The following is a 20,357-nucleotide window of genomic DNA, read 5'->3' as shown; positions in this document are numbered from 1 at the left end:
TTTTACCAAGTAGGTACCAAAAAAACAGACATGACTTCTCTGTAAGAAGAGGCTATTGAAGATTTTTGTCAAGCCTTTTGAGTGAGTGATCCAAGAATCACATCACGGATCTGCTCGCTGCTTGATCTGTCAAGAGCGGTTTTCTTCCATCAGCGTCTTGAACTGTGAAGTCAGCGCCGGCTCTAAGAAGCTCCTCGAGCTTAGGCTTGTCTCTTTAGGCTACTAATTTCAAAAGTATAGGTACCTTCAACCGTAAGCATTCCCCATGTAGTTGGAATCTGCAACACGCCAAGTAGCAACAAGATATTTACTCTGTTTTGCTCACAAACGAGCTCTTGACAATTGCATTTATTTCTATTTTCAAGAATAATTCAGTGATTCAAGAAAACCTAGAAGTGAAGACAAACCTGCTTGAGAATTCTCTTTATGCTGCAGACCCTTTCTCTCTGCATAAATTACAAGAAATTGTGAATGCCATTCAAAATTCGAAGTGTCAAGAAGCAGAAACTCTTCAAGAAATTACTTGCCACAAGCCTATACATTTTCTTACGCAAATTTGTGCATGATAATGGTTGTTGTAACTCCAAAACCTGATTCCATGATGATGTTTTACAGATTTGTGCAACGTATTATCAAGACATTAGAAAATGCTTAAAGCATAGATCTTTCATCTTCTCTTTCTTTTCTTTTATCTATTTCATTATTCTCTTCGCCTTTGTTCGTTCCTAAGAACTCAAGCGCAGTGACTACATCGCTCATCATCGGCCTCGTTTCCGCATCTTCTTGAAGACACATTGCTTGCAACTGCAAGCGCTTGATACAATCCTTTGACCGGATACTTCCCTTCAAGCAACGGATCCGCCATCAACGTGAACTTTCTCCTATCTTTAAACAACGGACTCGCCTGTAATTTTTTTTAGCAAACCATCTGAGGTAAAAAGAACCAAACAAGAGAGATCTTAAAGTTGATGAACGAACAACTTTGCGTTACTTATTACCCAAGTCACTAGATTCTGTTCTTGAGTTGGTTTCGTGGTGTCGATGGACTCTTCTCCCTGTGATCATTTCCAAGAACACGACTCCGAAGCTGTAAACATCGGATTTAACTGTGAGCTGTCCCGTGAGAGCATACTCAGGGGCACAGTAGCCGTACGTTCCCATCACTCTCGTCGACACATGAGTCTCTCCACCGGTCGGACCCAACTTTAGCTAAACCGAAAATCTGAAAGCTTTGGGTTGAAGTCTTCGTCAAGTAAATATGTTTGAGGCCTTGAAGTCTCTGTAGATCACAGGAGGATCAGCCGTTTCGTGTAGATACTCGAGCCCTCTAGCTGCACCTGATGCAATTTTCATCCTTGTGTCCCAATCCAACGGTTTCTTCTTGTTCCGCACCAATTCTTAAATAATAAAGAAGAGGTCATTAGTTTTCTTACAAAACTATATAATATATGATGTTTTGTAATGTTTTAAATGTATATATATATATATACCGAGAAGGTGATCTTCTAACGAGCCATTTTGCATATATTCATAGACAAGTATCCGTTGATCACCGTCTGCGCAATATCCAACCAAATTGACAAGGTTTTGATGATGCAAGAGGACTCAACAGCATGACTTCAACAAGGAACTCTCTGTTTCCTTGGTAGCCATTCCTGTCTAGCTGCTTTAACAGCAACAACCTAAATAATGCGAAGAATCATAATCAAATTAACAAGAATATGAAGGAGGTGTTGCAAAAGTATATATATACCTTTTCAGGGTTTTCTATGTGCCCTTTGTAAACCCTTCCGAAACCGCCTTCACCGAGCTGTTCTCTCGGATCAAAGTTCTTGTGGCGACACTGAGCTCTCTGAACGTAAAGATCTGAGCACTGATGTTCCCTTTCCCGAGTTTTGCTATCTCCTCTGATATGTATCTTCGCCTACTGCTATCTGCAAAGTATAATATGTTAGCCTCTTTAGGTTAAAACATCTCTTGAAAACAAAGGAGACCTGTTTTAAAAGAGATGTTGTCAAATCTAGATGTTATTTGCATGAATGCAGTCTTTGATGCTTGGTCTCGATGATCGTCTGGTAAAACGCCTCTCGGACATGCAACATAACAAGCAATTCAGTTTCATTGTTATAACGTATATGTTTTTATGTATCTTTCTGATTGATACTACAAGAAGATTATTGGTTACTCCAGTTTCATGGATTGGAAACCAAAGATGGCAAAAGGGTTTCCTGAGAAAAAAAAATAAGAACAAAAGGTTTGGCCTTTGAAGAAACCAAACGTTAATCTGGTCTCTTTTGGCCCCAAAGAAGAAGAAAAAACAAAATTAGAATTATTTTTTCCTACTAAGAACCTTTATGTTGGATTGTTTATTTTATGTTTACTTGTTATTTTTCTTGAGAAAGGCAAAATAAATTGATGGTGAAGAATCCATTGGACTTTTTCCTATTGATACCCTCCAGATCTTTAAAGCCTTTCATAATCAGCAGGGTATGTTGTATTTGTGAAAAATCATTGCGAAAATTATATTTATGTTAAATTTATCATAAAACTTTTGAATAATATTTTACTAAAGTATTATTGTATTAAACGTATATTTAAAGTGAAAAGTATGAAATGGTATACAATTATTAAGAAATGTAATATTTATAGATTTATATTTGATTAGTAAGAATATAAGAGTAAAATATTACTCCTCTCTGTTTTTAAATAATACATGTTTTGAGATTTTCACACTTTTTAATAAAACATATTAAAACTTACTTATTAGTGCATAGTTTTTTGTTATTTTATTATTCCCTATATTTCTAAACCAATAAAATTTCAAGAAATGCAATTAATGTTTTTGAGATTCACAATTATTCATAATTAGTTGACCAAAATTACATTAAAAATATAAAAATACATCTTTTTGAAACAAAAAAAATTCCTAAAACATACATCTTTAAAAACAGAGGGAGTATTTATTATAGGTTAACTTTCATAAGATGATATTGAAAATCTTATAGTTAGGAATGATAAATACTCATATTAAAGATGTTACTTGATTAACATAGAAATGTAAATGATATATCAGAAACATTTCATTGTAAAATTGTCTGTAATAGTATGTTCTTCAAACTGATACACTGAAATTGACTCTTACGAAAAATATTATCTATTTTACCAAAAACAACTATAGAAATTTCAAGAAATCTGATTTTTAAAATTTCTTTATCAGAAACAAAAATAATAATTAAAGAGAGAGTGGTTTTGTATAGGAGATTACAATAGCCATTGGAAAAAGTAAAATAGATAACTATGATAAAAGTTGCTAGAGCTAATTCAACAATATTTCAAATTACATAATGATATTTCTATTTTTGCAATCAACATCTCAATAATTTTATACTATATTGAATATTCTAGGAAGATATGAAAATTTCTTGTTAAGAAATTAATTTCAATAAACATTTAGTTATGTTTGGTAGAAAGATATCTAAATCAACATAGAAAATACATTTACGAAGTACAAGGAATCATAAGTTAAGTTTGGAAGAGATAGATAGGCGTAAGTGTACAAGGAATTATAAGTTAAGTTTGGAAGAGATATATATGTTAAGTTTGGTACGGATATAGTTATGCTATATGGTGTACAATGATTGTACCATAGAGAATAAAACATGTGCTGTATTTTTATTAGTTATTATGATTCTATGTCTGTGATGTAAACCAACAAACAGTGTATCACATTGCTGCTGCATAGCGTCAAGAAACTCTTTTCAGGACGATCTACCAATTAGGAGCATTGAAAAAAGAAAAAAAAATCCATATTTTTGTGTCAAAAACAAGTCTTTGTCAAGATCGAGTCTTTTGTGTCAAGATCCAGTTTTTGTTTTTGTTTTGGGGTGTAAGAATCCCGATTTAGTTCTTTTAAAGTTAATACTATAAAAAGATATTTCTTTTGGTGGATTGTTATTGGGTCATGTCAAAAGCTAGTTCTTGCTTCTCGTCCAGTTTCATGTTTGTAAAGTTGGATGTTTTCTCTTTTTAATCGAAAACCGTTAATGATATGTTTTTTGTTTTGTTTGTTTGGATGTTTGGGTGTTTGATTACTTTTTGTATATGATTATGCAGATGTTATTTGATCCTTCAAGACTTGGACAGATATCGAAGATGTCACCATGCAAGTTACGAAACGTTAGAACATTGTGTTACAAGGTATTACCTTTTACAAAGAGAAAAAAAAGAATAACATGGACTGCTTGCTTGTTTTCTTTATACCGTCGATTATTATTAGATAAAAAAATACTAAATATTGAATGTTTTAATTCGGGTTTCTCTGTTCTGGTTCTCAAACTCATTTTCCACCTCTCCCTCCACCGGTGAGAGATGGATTGTACCATTTCTTGCTTTAGTGAGTAGCTTAATGGACTAGTGAGGTTTTTGAGGTGTCGTTCTGGATGCACGAGCTCCTTTTAGGCGTGTGCTACGGTGGGTTTAATCAACGGTGGAGCCGTGGCGGAGATTCTTTCCGGCGGCTCCTCGGTTTAGTTCTGGGACTTTTCGATTTCGGTTTAGGTGTAGGACTTAATGGATTTCGGTTTGGTCTTGGTCATTCTGATTTCGTTTTTTTCAATCAATTTAATCTGTATACCGTTGAACCATACCCGGTTATAGGTTGCTTATTATATCAATATAATATTTTAAATTGAACCGACAGGAGTAATAAATATAATATTAATATAACCGGTTTAGTTTTGGTCATTCTGATTTCGTTTTTTCCAATCAATTAAATCTGTAAACCGTTGAACCAAACCTGGTTCTGGGTTGATTAGTATATCAATATAATATTTTAAATTGAACCGACAGGAGTAATAAATATAATCGGTTTAGTGTTTTGGTTATCGATTATTATTGTTGGTATGAGCAAAAGACGACGATTTACATTCTTCTCAGATCTCTTTTCTTTATCTATTCAGATGTGTTTGCGACAGAAACGAAACAGAGAGAACAGAACATACTGTATATATGTTTTTTTTGTCGGTGTGTGTCTAATCTTCAATTTTGATTTGTACAGGCAGAACTTCCACGAAAACTTTCTCCTCAGCTACAGTTAGAGGGAAGAGAATGTGAAGATCTCAAGAAGAGCTTTAGAAGTCTTTTGGAGCATTCAATCAAGTGGAGAATTCCATCCAATCACATGACCTTCATGATGAAGGTGATCAACACAGAGGACTGCAAGTGGCTCGTTTAGGAGAAACGGACAGTGAGAGGAAGGTCATCAAGCATCTAATGTTGAAAACATTCAACTCACAGCTGAAGAGAAAAAGTTGTTTTCCAAAGACTACAGGAAGTTCATGACTCAAGACAAGGAAGAATCAGACCTTAAGAGCAGAAGGACAGTGGGACTTCAACTCTTCAGAAGCCTTGATAGCCAAAGGAAGTCAAAGGGTTATTGAGTTGTCCAGAACAGAGGTGTGCAAACTTGTTGCAAAGTCACCTGCTGATGGGAATTATCCATCAGGGGGATGGAGAGCAAAAGAAGGTGGATTCAGGTTAGCTTCTGTGCTTTCAGAGCTAAATGCCCTTGATGTGTACTCTTTTGCTGCTGATCACATCACCGAACCACTCTCCCTGTTGTTGTCACATAATGAGCAACCATCTATTCTAAGGGCAGCTTGTTTGAGGTTTCTGTATGTTGCTGCACGCCATGACCGCATCTCAAGTTGGAGTGGAAATAAGTGGTTGTTCTTGCTGAAGACGAACCTTGGAGAATCTTGGAGCGTGGTCCACTCATATGCTGCTATAGTTCTGAGCGTTCTATTGGTGAAGGAAGGTAAAAGGGCGCATAAGCTGTTTAGGGCATCTGAGATCTCTACCGTGGCTGTAACCCTTGTCAACAAGTTGGAGGTCCAAGGTGATGACTGTTACTGGAGTAAGAGAAGTCACTCTCATCACTCATGCTCTCACAAGATTGCTCTGCCATATTGAAGCTTTTTCTGGAGATGAAGAAGCTGAGAAACTCTGGGGCCAGTTACTGCAGAACCTGTTGGCTCTTGCTTCAGCCAACCACAATGAGATCTTCTATGCTGCTGAAGACCCACTCTTCTTCATGGCTTATTCTTTGGATGAGGTTGCTTCTTCCAAGCAGCACCATGGCAGGTTCGTACAGATCATGGTAGAGACTCTTAATGACACAAGCAAGGCGTATTTGAACCATCTATGGACTCTTTACGAGATGTAAGTGTTCAATGTTCTGTTTTAAGATTCTCGATACAGTTACTATCTTTATAGGACTTGAGATAGCTTTAATCTTTTTTTTTTTTTTAGTTCTCGCAATCCCAAGCCGTGATGAAGACAAAAGGACAGCAAGATTGAAGAGCTTGAGGATGAACGAACTTCTTTTCTTTTCTTTTTTTCCTTATCGTTGCTTGTTTTAGGAGTTCCAACTAGACTTGCTTGGTTGTGTTCTGGAAACTTCTTTCTATCTATGCTTTTGATAACTTCTCTCATGTTCTGGTTCTGGTTCTGGTTCTGGGGTGTGTTTGACATTCACATCTGAGAAGATCAAATTTGCTTTTATGTAAGACTCTTGTCATGTTTCACGTTTTGTTTGACTATTTTGGTAGCTTCCTTCTCTCATGTGTTTGACATTCATACTGAGAAGATCACATTTACTTTTTAAGTAACTTGTCATGTTTTTTGGTTTTGTTTCACTACTTGGATTTTGAAATATTGTCTCAAATTCTATCTTACAATGAGCCTGATTCAAAACAGAGCAGATTATACAAAAAAACCTTCTGATCATGATGTCTGGACGTGGAAGCTCCTTGATCAAAGTAAGGTGTTCCTGCTGTTCCATGGGAAGCAACCTCTTGCTTATAAGAAAGTGACTTTAAAAGGAATGAAAGGGTTTTAGATTACTGAATATAAGAAGAACTTTTGTCACTAAAGAGATTCTGTAGTAATACAAACTTGGTTTTTATTGATACTTTTTTCACAACTTTCAAGTACACATTATCATCTGAGAGTTTACTAGAAGCTGCCACCTACAATTACAGATGTCCAAAATATATATTAGTCACTTGCTTTACACATAGCAAGTCATAACAGAAAGAGATTACATAACCCCTTGTTGGCAACTTCTAATTTGACCAAGGCAGTTTCTGATTATTCGGTAATTATTATAATGTGGAGTGTTCATATTCCCATTGTCAATATTGCATATACCAAACTGAGGGAGATTGGCACGAAATGTTTTAGATGTTGAATTCATGCTTCCCTCAGCTGAGACTTTTAAGGAAGCACAAAGCTTTTTAAGACAATGTGTGAAACCATATCATCGTTAGGTCTCAACCACATATGTTAAGATCACACCGAGTCAATTATCTTCAGGCAAGATAATGAATTCCTAAAGAACCGATCAGCAAAGATAGGCATTTGGTCTTAACCACAAAGGTTAGATCAAACAGAGTCAATTATCTTCAAGCACCAGAAGTGGAGAAGAACGTTCAAAACTGCAGGATTTTTGACATACTATGAATACCGACTTATGTTATTAAGATCATAAGGACAAAAGTATTTTATACAACAATACTTTTGCCTTAAATGATACAACATCTTCATGGAGCTAAGGTAATTTCTCAACTGCTTCTATCCTAGTATTTTTACCCTTCCATAGTTAACATTGAGATCTTATCAAGCAAATACAATGTAATTAATATGGTCCATTTTTACAACCCTCGAGACAGCCTTAAGAGGGTTCCGGATTCATAGTGTTATTATTAGTTACCACCTGTTTATTTCAATATTGATAGAATACATTGCACTATGTCTCGAGAAAAAGCTTTCTCCAACTGCCTCTGTTTTCAGTATTGATATCCTAGATAACACGATCTTGGATGAGACGAGCGTGTGTGAACCCAAGATATATTCCAGAACAGATAATTAGTCTCTGAGTTTTTGCATCCTATGCAGTGTTATTTTCACTCAATATACATGCGTAACTGAGATTCTCTGAATCTCCAGATGTTGTTTGTATCAATGTTTTTTTTTCTTTTGGAGAAAATGTTGTATCAATGTTGCTGCTCCTCAATGCTTATTCTTAAACAAGAAATCCAATTAATTTTGCTATTTCACTAATCAGTTATCCCACTACTCTGTTACATAGATAACATATCAGGAAAATCAAATTAATTTTGCTATTTCACTAATCAGTTATCCCACTACTCTGTTACATAGATAACATATCAGGAAAATCCAATATTTATTAGGTCAATCATGTTTTCTAACCAGTTATAAATTTAAAACATGGAAGATGGATTAAAATTTGAGTGATTTGCACAGAAAATATACAATAATCACAAAATTTGCAAAAATGGAAAAACATGATGGGACCCAACACTAATAGGAGTAAAAAGACAGAGATGGCCCTATTCTTTGTTTACGTTTGACAAGAGAGTTTTGTAGTCACTCTCTCTCTCCTACAACCACAGCACATTTTTTTCTTTCGCAAAAACACAAGTACATCTCTTTTTTCACACCAAAATAAATTATCAGCACACTGAATCATCGTTTTTAGATCAGGATTTTTTTTTCTGTTAATTTTTTTTATCATCCATAGATTCATTGTCACAAATTCATACACTCAGCTTCAAATCTCTCTCACTCAAACTATCAAGTTTTGGATATAATTTCACGACGGCACGTAAACTCGCAGAAGCAGAAAAACACGAGTCTTGTTAAACAAAAAGCTCATCAACGCTAAAGTTATCCGACTACGCATGTTTACTCGATTATAAATATCCGGTTAATAATAGTTGGTTACGATAGTTATCCTACTACTCATATTTTGAATTATCTGGATATGTCCATGTTAGCTGATAAACGTTCGGTTAACACTATAGTTATCCGACTATGCATGTTTATTCGATTATTATTATCCGGTTAATAAATAGTCGGTTAGCACGAGAGTTATCCAACTACATATATTTTGAATTATCCGGATACGTTTCATGTTAGCTGATAAATGGTCGGTTAACATTATAGTTATCCGACTACGCATGTATATTCGATTATTATTATCCGGTTAATAAATAGTCGGTTAGCACGATAGTTATCCCAACTACACATATTTTGAATTATCCGGATACGTTCCATGTTAGCTGATATTTATATTTAAAATTACCGGCTATTAGATCAAATGATGGTTATGTCTATTGTCAGTTACGTTGGTTTGGAACAATTCATAACAAATTATTTTATCTTTTACAAAAATTGTAATTTGAATTGTATTGTATGTGTTCGTTTTTGTAACTGGCTAACTGTAACAAAAAGGTCATGTAAAATATAGTACACAGATTCATCACCAATAGCAAAAAAATGAAAGGCTAACTTGATGGAATGCATGATGCACATAGTAATGCATGATGCTATCAGTAAATAGACGGACCACTCTTCCGCCATCTTCTACGGCCAGTCTTCGTCGTCGTCTCCGGAAACCTCTTTTCTTCTTTTCTTGTTTTTTGGTAAAATCTTCTCTTCTTTTTCTTCATCATCTCTCACCGTTTTATTTCTCTACCTCTTCTTGTTCTTCTTCCTGCTCTGTAACATCCTGGATCTTCCTCCTCTCTATTTACTGAAATGAAGGCGAGTTATAGCAAAGATGAAGGGACGGCGAGCTGTATCAACGTGAAGTGACGGCGTGACAGTGAGCTTGAACAGACTGTTGAGGTACTGTGTAACAACAAGCTTGAGCAAATATAATGGTGTGACGATGTGACGGTGAGATAGAGTGACGGTGAGACTTTGTTTAGTTTGAAAAAAGAGCTCCGGCGGAGTTAACAATGAGAATAAGGGAGATGAGAGATGAAATGTTCAATTTTGAAACAAGATGTACATCGATTGTAGCGAAAAGAGAAATAACCCTCTTCTTACAATTCATCTCATGCGTAATATAAAGATATATGGGGGTTTGTGTAACAATTAGGCTTTTAGGTATGAGTAGGGACAATACTGCCATTAATAAAAAACACATCAGCGAGAAAGTATATTTTCCATCCTTGCAAATTAGGCAGTTATATTTGTATAGGAATCCTAATTTCTCTTAAAATTTTGCTTGTTAATTTTTTATTTTGTCATTTTATGTTTTCAGCGGAAATTACTTTATCAACCTACAAAAAAGCTATACCTACCATTTAAACTCATAGTCAGACGAGGAAACATATAACAAATTGATTAATAAGTAAAGACGATTATCATATGTATAATAGTTGTTGCAATTAATTTGTATTAATATGCAGGACATAATGTATTTGGAACTTTGTTAAAATAATTTTGTTTAGTAATTGCCACGAAACCTAAGAAGTCCATCTTCCTGATCACTAGAAGAAAAAATAAAACAGTTTTAACGTGAGACCCAAAGAAGCCTTGTTTATCAAGACAAGAACACTTTGGTTCTCAGACAAAACGATATCCAATAGACAAGAAACAACACTTAGCATTCTAAACAGTAGTAAGCAAACAAAACCCAGAAAAGGAGAGAGCTTACGAGAGAGTGAGATGAGATGAGTTTCAAGAGATCGAGAGATTGAGAGAGAGCTGGGTTCGAGAGAGAGAGAGAGAGAGCTGGGTTGGGTTTGAGATCGAGAGAGATGGGTCTGAGATCGATGGAGAGAGATGGAGAAGATAAGGCAGGGGCGTCAATGGAGAAGAGAGCTGCGTCTGCATCAAAATAGCTTAAGTTTTTTTGTAATTAGTGAATTACATTAAGGGTAAAATAGTAAATAGGTTAAGTAGACGCTGGTTATTAGTCGCGACCGCGGGATTTTCTCGGCGTCTGACGCAAGTGTTGGCGTTTAGACGCAGATGCACGTATCGACATCGATGAAACGAACAAACTTGCTGCAAAAATCATTGCCGCATACGCAGACGCCGGACCTGCGACAACCAAACGAACAACACTTTAGTTAAATCCAACTTTTGTATTGATCCATTCTATAAACACACCTCTCCATGTTACTAAAGCCGTGTTCTTTTGGTCGATGCTGCCGCAGCGTCCGGCGTCAAAGAAAATACAAAGGACATGGCTTTTATCGTGAATGAATCTTTACTTTCAGTGTTTATAGAATAGACGCTAACAGTACCGCAACCTAAAATTTACAGAGATTTGTGACGCTGTGAAATCTAGCGTCGGAAAAAATGGAGGACGCAATTGTTTTTTACAAAACGCAGGGACATCAATTAAATGAGGATCCCGTAAAATAAACTGTTTTCTTTGTATTTTCTTTGACGCATGAAGCTGCGGCAGCTTCGACCAAAAGAACAAAGCTTAAGTAAAAAATCTTTATTGATATGTCTCAGCTTCTATACGGTCGTGCCAGTGGAAGCCACCCTGATTTTAACACGGGTTCGGGACTCCAGTGAGAAGGTGGTGGTGAAATTGCTAGACATTTTGAAGCAAGGTCTGGGATCACTGGTTGCAAAGACGGTTGTAGCCACTACGCTTGTGTTGTTTGGCTCGGCTCGGTTCAGATCAATACAAGGGTCTCTGGGTCTGGTGGTGTAGCTAGCTCGATGATACAGATAAACTGAAAACCTTGACCACAAGGTTAGGATGAAACTCATAGAAATTGTCTATGTACATCATTCTCCCTTCTACTTCATGACCCTTCTTTCATTGAGTTTATGAACACCATAGGCTTGGAACAAAACTAACCATTGCAACACGTCACAAATATCAGCATATTTCAACACTGACACTGCAGAAGTTTGTCTGCACAAAGCAATCACACTCTCACGGCACCATGTTCCCTCTCATAGACAGTTTGTATGAACGTAAACAACACGCACAAATAAGTGTCTTGATTCAGATGATGGTGATCTTCTATTTAGCCTCTACATTTTGAAGCTAAGCTCCAGAACCCATTCTCTTTACTGACCTGAAACTCATCAAATCAAACTGTATAAGACTCTTGGGTTCCAGTGATCAAAGTTTGCTGCAATGCAGGCACAGAAAGATCCCAGAACTATATGGCTGTAACACTTCATCTATGTCTCTCGCTAAGTTAGCCCACCATGAAAGGACTTCTCTGTTTTGCTGCAACCTTGTACGAGAAGCTATAAAACCATTTCCAATGGAATCACAGTCCAATGGCTCATGACTTGTGCAATGGTGTTTGGCCACACGTTTTCAGTGAGAAGGAACCATATTCTCATCAGTAGCACAAACACTTGGCAACTCTTGATGAAAACAAACCACAAAAGTTATCCCATCCAAAACCATCATTGATAGTGTCAGTAAACAACCACCTGAAGCTCTTTCTTCTCTGTGAAAACCAATGCTGCCTGCCTTGGTTCCTTAAGCTTGTACTTGAAAGTCCAGTCTTTTTGATACCTCCTCTCTGATTCATCTTAAAACAAACTCTCAGCAACATTTCATCAGACAACTGATGTGCATCAAACTCAACACGTTCTACTACTGCCTTCTGAATCAGTTCCTCTCTCTCTCTAAAATGTATATTTGGTCTACTTTAGGAGCAGTCCAAACACCAAGTTTATGTGAATCAATGAATAGAGGCTGTGAGCTACTTAATGTTCTTAAGCAAAGGCAGATTGCAATTTTCTCTACCCTAGGGCTTGGTTCCAGAAGAGAGTTTGGTACCTCTCTGTTTTAAACTCCTCCATTTATTTCTGTTTCATGAATTGAATTGGTTTCTCAAGCAAATTACAATCGACAGAATCACTGTTTTCATTCTCTGGATCTGATGCGGTGCGATTCCGAAACTGTAGGCTTAGTCATCGGCATCTCTTCAATCGCTGAACTCGACTGGCTCTGAGACCACTGATACAGATAAACTGTATTGGTGAAGATGATGAATAGTAGAGCAATTGAATTGACGTTCATAAAACACCAATCCAACTCTCTCACAGTGTGAAGAGCTTAGAATTATAAACAACACTCGAGAACAACAATGAGGAGATTTTCCTAGAAAATTCCCAAGAAACCACAGAGAAAAGGAAGAAGAAACTCTAACAAACTCTTTATCGATCTTTTTCGATGATTCTAAATGAGAGACTTCTTGCTTCTGTTTATATAGTACCACTCTGCTGACGTGGCTAACTGCATTTCCTGTAACACTCTACTGATCATCAAATCATGTTTGCGAATCGCCTCGCGCATGTGTAATAATAATAGCATAAACCTACACTTTTCCTTCCATACACCATTTTGTGTGTGTATTTTTGTGATATATTTCTTCATTGCTATCTTTTTTAATCTTTTATACTACAGTAGATCTCGACCCGCCCAACCGGACGGATGTTTTTTTCATTTATTTTTATATAAATATTTTGTAAACAATTCTAAATTGGTATTTTTTTTTGTAAAACACACACACAATTCTATATTGATATATATTATATTTTTGAGATTTTAAGATTATTCATTTTAAAAACATAATAATATTATGGTATTTTTCTTTTTTTGAATAGAATGTTTCAAAATTTCACATGTAATAGTATCTTCTTATATATAGTTCTTTTTGGTATTATGATTTCATTATTGAAATGGTTAATGTATATAAAGATTGGTAAAATATTATTTTATTGTCATCCTCAAAGATATTAAAGAAGACTTTTAGTTTCACAGATTTATATTAATCAATGAATTATTAATTTATACTAAGTCTGTTAAAATTATAATTCTTGTATACAGTTTTTAATAGATCAGATATTAAATTTAGACTAAGTTTGTTAAAAATGTTTTTCTATCTATAAACTCAATGGATCATCTATAGTTTAAACCCAACAAAAATTAGACATTGCTAAGATTTTATAATAACAAAATATTTCTTAATCTTCTATTTTTTTGAATTTAAATAGAATTGACTGTTAATAACTATTCTAATAACTGAATTAGATATTATTAGGATCTAAAATAATCACACACACGTAAAGAATGCATCTAGTTCATCTTCTCAAAATACCAATGGCATAAACAATGGATGAAGTTCATCTTCTCAAAATACATGATAGTGACCATCTAAAATTATTAACATATCTTCTTAACATATGATACTACGATCATAGCCAAGCATCTTCAATGAACGGTGAAACAATACTAACAAAACACTATTTGTCAAATAATAGTTGCAGATGTGTGTGAATGCCAAACTTGACATGAAGTTCATCTATTCTTTTCAATCAGAAACTGGCATACGACTTGGAGAGTTATATATATGTCTTTGACTGTAAATCAAAGTATTCTTAATGTCTAACAAAAGTAATCTTGATATGTTCATATGTTTGTCTAGAATGAGGTATTCATTTTCACCTGAAAGGATGTTATAATGTGTTTTACACAAACAATGTGTGAAAATAAATGTATCATAGCAAATGTGAATTTAGAGTATTAATATATAACATGTCCATAGATGTATTTAATGAGATATGTTTTATTTTATACTATTAGATGTTATTTTAGATGTTATTAATGATTGAAAATGTAATCTGACCAACTCTAGTAAGTAGTCCATTATTTAAAAATCACATATGAATGAGAAATCATCACTTCTATTTTAATATAATAGATTTGTGAAAAAGGGACTTTGTTGTTATTGGCACCGGTGAGTGGTTCAAACCGGTCCGGTCTGTACTTGTGTTTGGTTCGTAGTTTCTGTTTCTTCCAAGTCACGTCACCGATAAATGTTAATTCAATCACTGTCTTTACCATAGTGGCAGAAAGATTTTGCACTATTTATGTAAACTGAGGGAAATAATGAAAACAGTATGAGAGTTAAAAGCAATTATCTTCAAGCGTAGCAAAATCTAGCCTTCACAAATGCATCGATGACAACAGCTTGATTTCTTATCTAGACTTCTTATCTATGTTGGAGAGTTTTGAATGTATATTAGATTACGTCTAATATTGTGAATGTATGTTCAAGTCTCAAGTAACAAGTTGTGAGCCCGAGTCACAAGTTTGTATGTTAAGTCTGTGAACCTATGTTCAAGTACTATGAGCGTATAGACGAAGGCATGCATCGATTGAGAAACACACACCTCTATGATGTATATGTGTGCCAGACTAGAAAAGACACATATGTTTGGTTGTCCTTACAAAACCAAGATTGCAAGTTAACATTGTCTCAGTGAGCAGCAATGTCATAAAGTATTTGCCCACAATTTGGAATTCAACAGAAATTAAAAGATAGAAAACACCCAAAGAGTGTGTGATAAGCGGGAGGCATTGGGTCTTCATCTGTTTCACAAGGCTTTGTGCTTGCTCTTCTTCTTTTCAGGTGCCTGCGAGTGAAAATGTACATATGAACTTTTGTAAAACAAACATCATCATCATCATATCCAACCACTACTAAAGATACCTTAGACGATTTTTCTTCCTCCTCTTGGTGTTGCCTTCCCCAGATACCCCGACAGAAAACTTCCGGCAACTAGGAGATGATTCTTTGAAGTACTTATTGTACCAAATTCTGAGCTCATCTTTCTCAATAAATTCTATTTCATCAGCTTCTTTCTTGTGGCAATCAAATTTGTACCTGAAAATTTAGATTAGTTAGTCACTTCACGCTGCAAAATTATCAGTCGATCAGTTACTGACTAGTTAGTGACTTCGGCTCCGATTGGTAAGGACTTTCGCTTTAGACTTTGGTTTTTAGAATTTTGGATGTAGAGATTTTGACTTTAAAAGTTGTGGCTGTGACTTTCAATACTTTTGAAAGTCTGATTGGTACCAATTCATGTGGCTGTTACTTTCAATACTTTTCAAATAATCTAAATATTTATTTTCTGTGTTTCCAACTCAAATTAGCTCCAAATTTTTAAATTTCAAAAAAAAAATTTGTTCTTATTAAAACTTTATATTGCTTAAATTTATTGGAAATAATAAGTATTGTAATTAAAATTTCATATGTTTTCTTCAATAAAAATTTTAAAACACACATCTTTTCAAACATCGGAAGTATTATGTAATTTAAAACTAGAAATTAGTGAAAGTTTATCAAAATTTTATTTTATTTATTTTGTCATAAAATAATAATTAATGTTTGTACAATAAAAATTGAAGTTGAAATTTAATTTTATTGGATCTTATTTTTGTTGGGTTACATATTTTTATTTTTATTCTTTTAGTTTTTATAAGAGAAAGAAAGAAACTTGAAAAATGCAAAAAAAAAAAAAAATCTTCACAGCCATCAAAAGTCTCGTTTATCTGACTTTAGAATAGACAAATATTTAAATAGTAAATAGTTAACAGTCGAGGGTTGAAAACTGTAGAAACCTTACAGAAAAAAATTGAAGGTAAAAATCTGATTGGTTTTGTTTTGACTTTCACGGCTCTGGAACATCGTAAAGCCCCCAACAGTCTACACGCCAATCGGAGCCTTCATTACCTTTTGCAAAAAATCTCTTTCCATTTAGAATTTATGTGGTCATACAATCCAGATTCGACACTTTTCTTTGTAGCTCTGGAATGTTTCTTCTGGCATGTTTTCCTGTAAGTTTAACAACACCAAACAAAAAAAAAGAGATAAATTTATTCCGGATATAACTCACTAGCAGCCAGTGCCGTGCGAAGGTTCTATGAGGCCTAAGGCAAAAAGAAAATGTTTTAAAAAAATCTTTTGCTAGAAAAAATAAAATTATGCAGTAAGAAAATTATATATATTACAATAAAATAAAATTGACTTTATGATATTTTAAAAAAATTATACAAGATTAAATTTTACAACTTCATACTAATCATTTTCTGTTTTTACAAAGAAATTTTTTTAATAGATTAGTTTATGTATATATATATATGTATATACAAGATTTTGTATTTTTACGGTAGCTATATATAGATTATTACGTCAAATAATTTATGAAACACAATTAGTAATTTAATAGGTAACACGTAAAGAAAATGATTGAAACATTATAAACATGAAGACAACAGAACTGAGCTAATGAAGAACAATTTCCTCAAACGTCAATAACATATCTATATAAACAATCCACCACATGCATAAGATGAATACCAATACTTATAGTAACATCCTATAATGACAGAAAATAACATATTTTGGTATTTGTTTTAGTTAAAAAATTGTTCATTTACATTTTTTCTCTATCAATTAACTTATTTTAGTAAAAAAGAAATAAGGCAGTGTGATAAATGGGGCCCTAAAATTAGATGAGAAAGTTGGGGGCCTGGGGCAATTGCCTCTTTTCTTTGAGGGTGAGCACGGCTCTGCTAGCAGCGACTCAAGGCTTTTTACGAATTTATCAATTTCATCCAAAAGACGTTCCGGATCGTATTCTGAAGAAACAATATATATATAGAACCCATAAACTCCACTCGTTACATCCTTATAGCAACTAACATCATAACCAAGCTGCTTCTTTGTCCTAGAGACAATATATTTGAAGCTGTTAATGATCCTGATTAACTTAAAACTAGTAAGGGAGTCAATTTTTTGGCACTAACCTTAAATGAACATACAGTTCTTCTTCTTTTATGATAGCGCTGAAGAGACTTAATAGTGCACCATCCTCCTCCTCATTAAGTTTATACTTTGGATTGCTAGTTCGGAAGTAAACCTGCAAACAGAAATCCACTCAGGAGCAAGGAAACATATTGTAATCTAATTCTTTTTCATTATCAGCTATAGGGTAACAGTAGTCAATCTTCTATACCTTAGCCATAGAGTTAGTTTCAGACTTTTTAACCACAGAGGCAAGGTATCTACGATCAGGAGAGTTCAGTTTGACACGATCTGAAGCACTTTCGTTTCTCACTTTTGGAGTCCTTGGCTCTTCAAACCTTCTTTCAACAATCTCTGATATCTCATTAGCTTCATTTTCCAGCATATCACCATGCAAAGACCCTCAATGAATATCTGCACAGAGCAATTAAAAAAAAACTTTTTAAGCAGACTTCTCAATAATATATAACAACAAAGCAAAAAATGACTCATGCAAAAATGTCTCGAATTACCTGGTATACAAACGGTCACGAATTTCTGCAGATCAGCGAAAGAAATATCTTCTAGGTTTTCAGACCTTCAAGCTTATGTTATTGTCGATATTTCAGATGTTTATTTTCGGATTTGACTTTATAGTATTGTATTTGACTTTATGATATGACGTGGAGTTTATTATACATATTATTATTATTTCCACTGGAGAAAAAACTAGAATAGCACTAAAAAGTTTTTGTCACAAATATAGATCTCAATGATCAAAATGATCAAAATGTTTCATTAAATAAGTAAATATACACTTATACATTTATGTTAATAAATCCAAATATTAGAGTTTAGAGTTAAGGGGTGAAGTTTTGGGATTAAGGTTATTACTAAAAATCTGAAAATAAAAGTTTGAAAAATAGTTTCAAAAAATATTTTTGAATTATAAAAAGAAAATTTGAAAAACAAAGTTCAAAAAAAGTTTATAAAAAATTCGAATTTGAAAACAAATAATCTGAAACTATAAAAAATTATTATTATTAATTTATTTATTATTTTTTAATTTATATTCATATATCTAGGATAATAGAGTCTTTTAATCTATTAAATGAAATATTTTATTCGATTTTATCTTTAAGATCTATTTTTGTGACAAAAGATTCTATTTACAACAATTGCCCACATTATTATTTAATCGTTATTTTATCTCGAATTATTTTATTATTGTTCGAAAGTCGAGGTCGCGTCATTTTATATCCTTTCTCTCTTTTCTGCACAAAATCAAAAGTATATATACCTATCTGTTTTTTTTTCTCTTGCTAAAAGTATATACCTACCTGTTCTGTTCTCGGACAACAACTTTCAGAATAATACGCTTTAATACGCTTTCAGAATAATCTACTATGTAAAACAAAGTGTGTTTCTTCTGAGACCAACCAAATTAATCGACATATGTATTAAAAAAATTAAGCTTAAAATAATTTAGATTCTAACCTTCTTTAAATCTATACTAATAAAAGAGACTATTTGAGGGCTTCATGGATTGTCCTCAGCAGATTAAAAAAAATTAATATAAAATATAGAGAAAATATTTAATAAATAAATATACAACATAAGAAATAGCAATATTGCATTAAACATTTCTCGTAATATTTTTATTTGATATAAACGCAAAAACTATATAATAAGTAAATTGATATTAAAAAATAATATTTATATTAGAAAAAGAAATATTATTTATTTTAGAACACATAATTTTAAACAATACAAAAAAACATATTTTTCAGAGTAATAGATATAATTTTTATATACGTAATTTGTTCTTAGATGATTACATAAAAAATTAAGTAACACAAACTGATATATGTTTGATTGACTCAGAATAGTTTATAATTAATTAGTATTATTGAAATATTTTTTTATTTTTCATATATATATTGACTATAATATCTTTAAATTACAACAAATTTTTTTATAAATTATATTTTATTTATATAATATTATTTTATTTATATAATATGATTTCTAAAATACAATCACACAACTTTTGTAAACTGCTTATTTTTAAGAGATATTAAAAAAACATATCGATTAGTTTCATTTTTGTAAATAACATAACACTATATATTTTAACAAGGTATAAATCATATTTTTTACCATTATTAAATTATTTGTTTTCTTAATACTAATTTTGTTTAAATTTTTATGTTTATGGTTGTGGAACTTCATATAACCATAACCAAAATACCAAAGCGAATCAGAATTCTCATTTTAAGATTATTTAAAATAATTTCATTTTTACCATTTGATAAATCCAAAGCATAAAATTATTTATATTTTTTAAAATATTTTAATTATTATAATATTCATATGTGTTTATGAGTTTTCAAAAATGTATTAGTTACTTATGTATGTAACTTCCTATTGCTTTTCGCTTCATTTTCTAATATTTATTTTTTAAAGTCAACATATTTCGATAATATTATGAAAATATATGCACATTTAACCAATAAAAATAACAATTTGATTTTACTTAATTATAATAAAAGTAATTATAATTCAGTCTGAATTTGAAAAATATGTAATGGGATATACTCACAACATGAGTGACTCGACTAATCCAACTTATATCTAAAATCATATATATAACTACAATAAAGAATATATAATTTATAATAATAATTTATTTTATAAATGTAATTATAGGATGACTCAAAACATATTTAGAAATAAAAATAAACTAATAACCAACTGTTACAATTTAGTTCTTTTGTAAAATTTATATATATGCATGAGACTGTACAATATTATATTTATTAATTTATGTAATTTGGAATAAGATATTTTGGTTTTTTTTTAATTTCATTATAAGAACAATATATCTTCAGTTATACATAATCTTCCTCAAATATATTT

The 20,357-nt window shown here is 32.9% G+C and overlaps 1 protein-coding gene and 1 pseudogene across 1 annotated transcript; one reads left to right on the top strand and one right to left on the bottom strand.

Annotated features, from left to right (window-relative positions):
• Positions 1-651: 651 nt before the first annotated feature.
• On the bottom strand, positions 652-2,122 carry LOC130504436 (probable serine/threonine-protein kinase PBL23; annotated as a pseudogene).
• Positions 2,123-4,930: 2,808 nt separating this feature from the next.
• LOC130504435 (uncharacterized) lies at positions 4,931-6,621 on the top strand. The gene is made up of 2 exons (XM_056999048.1): positions 4,931-6,219; positions 6,310-6,621. Exons 1-2 carry the CDS (start codon positions 5,900-5,902, stop codon positions 6,329-6,331), a joined length of 342 nt encoding a protein of 113 aa, XP_056855028.1. The 5' UTR covers positions 4,931-5,899; the 3' UTR covers positions 6,332-6,621.
• The last annotated feature ends 13,736 nt before the right edge of the window (positions 6,622-20,357 follow it).

The sequence above is a fragment of the Raphanus sativus genome, unplaced genomic scaffold, assembly GCF_000801105.2.
Source record: "Raphanus sativus cultivar WK10039 unplaced genomic scaffold, ASM80110v3 Scaffold1574, whole genome shotgun sequence".
NCBI lineage: Eukaryota > Viridiplantae > Streptophyta > Magnoliopsida > Brassicales > Brassicaceae > Raphanus > Raphanus sativus.
This window is presented reverse-complemented; position numbering and strand designations above follow the sequence as displayed.

Bases quoted from the DNA above. Each gene is read 5' to 3' on its own strand.
- LOC130504435 (XM_056999048.1), top strand. From the start codon at position 5,900: ATGACTGTTACTGGAGTAAGAGAAGTCACTCTCATCACTCATGCTCTC. The intron at 6,220-6,309 runs GTAAGTGTTCAA...TTTTTTTTTTAG, and splicing joins CTATGGACTCTTTACGAGAT to TTCTCGCAATCCCAAGCCGT.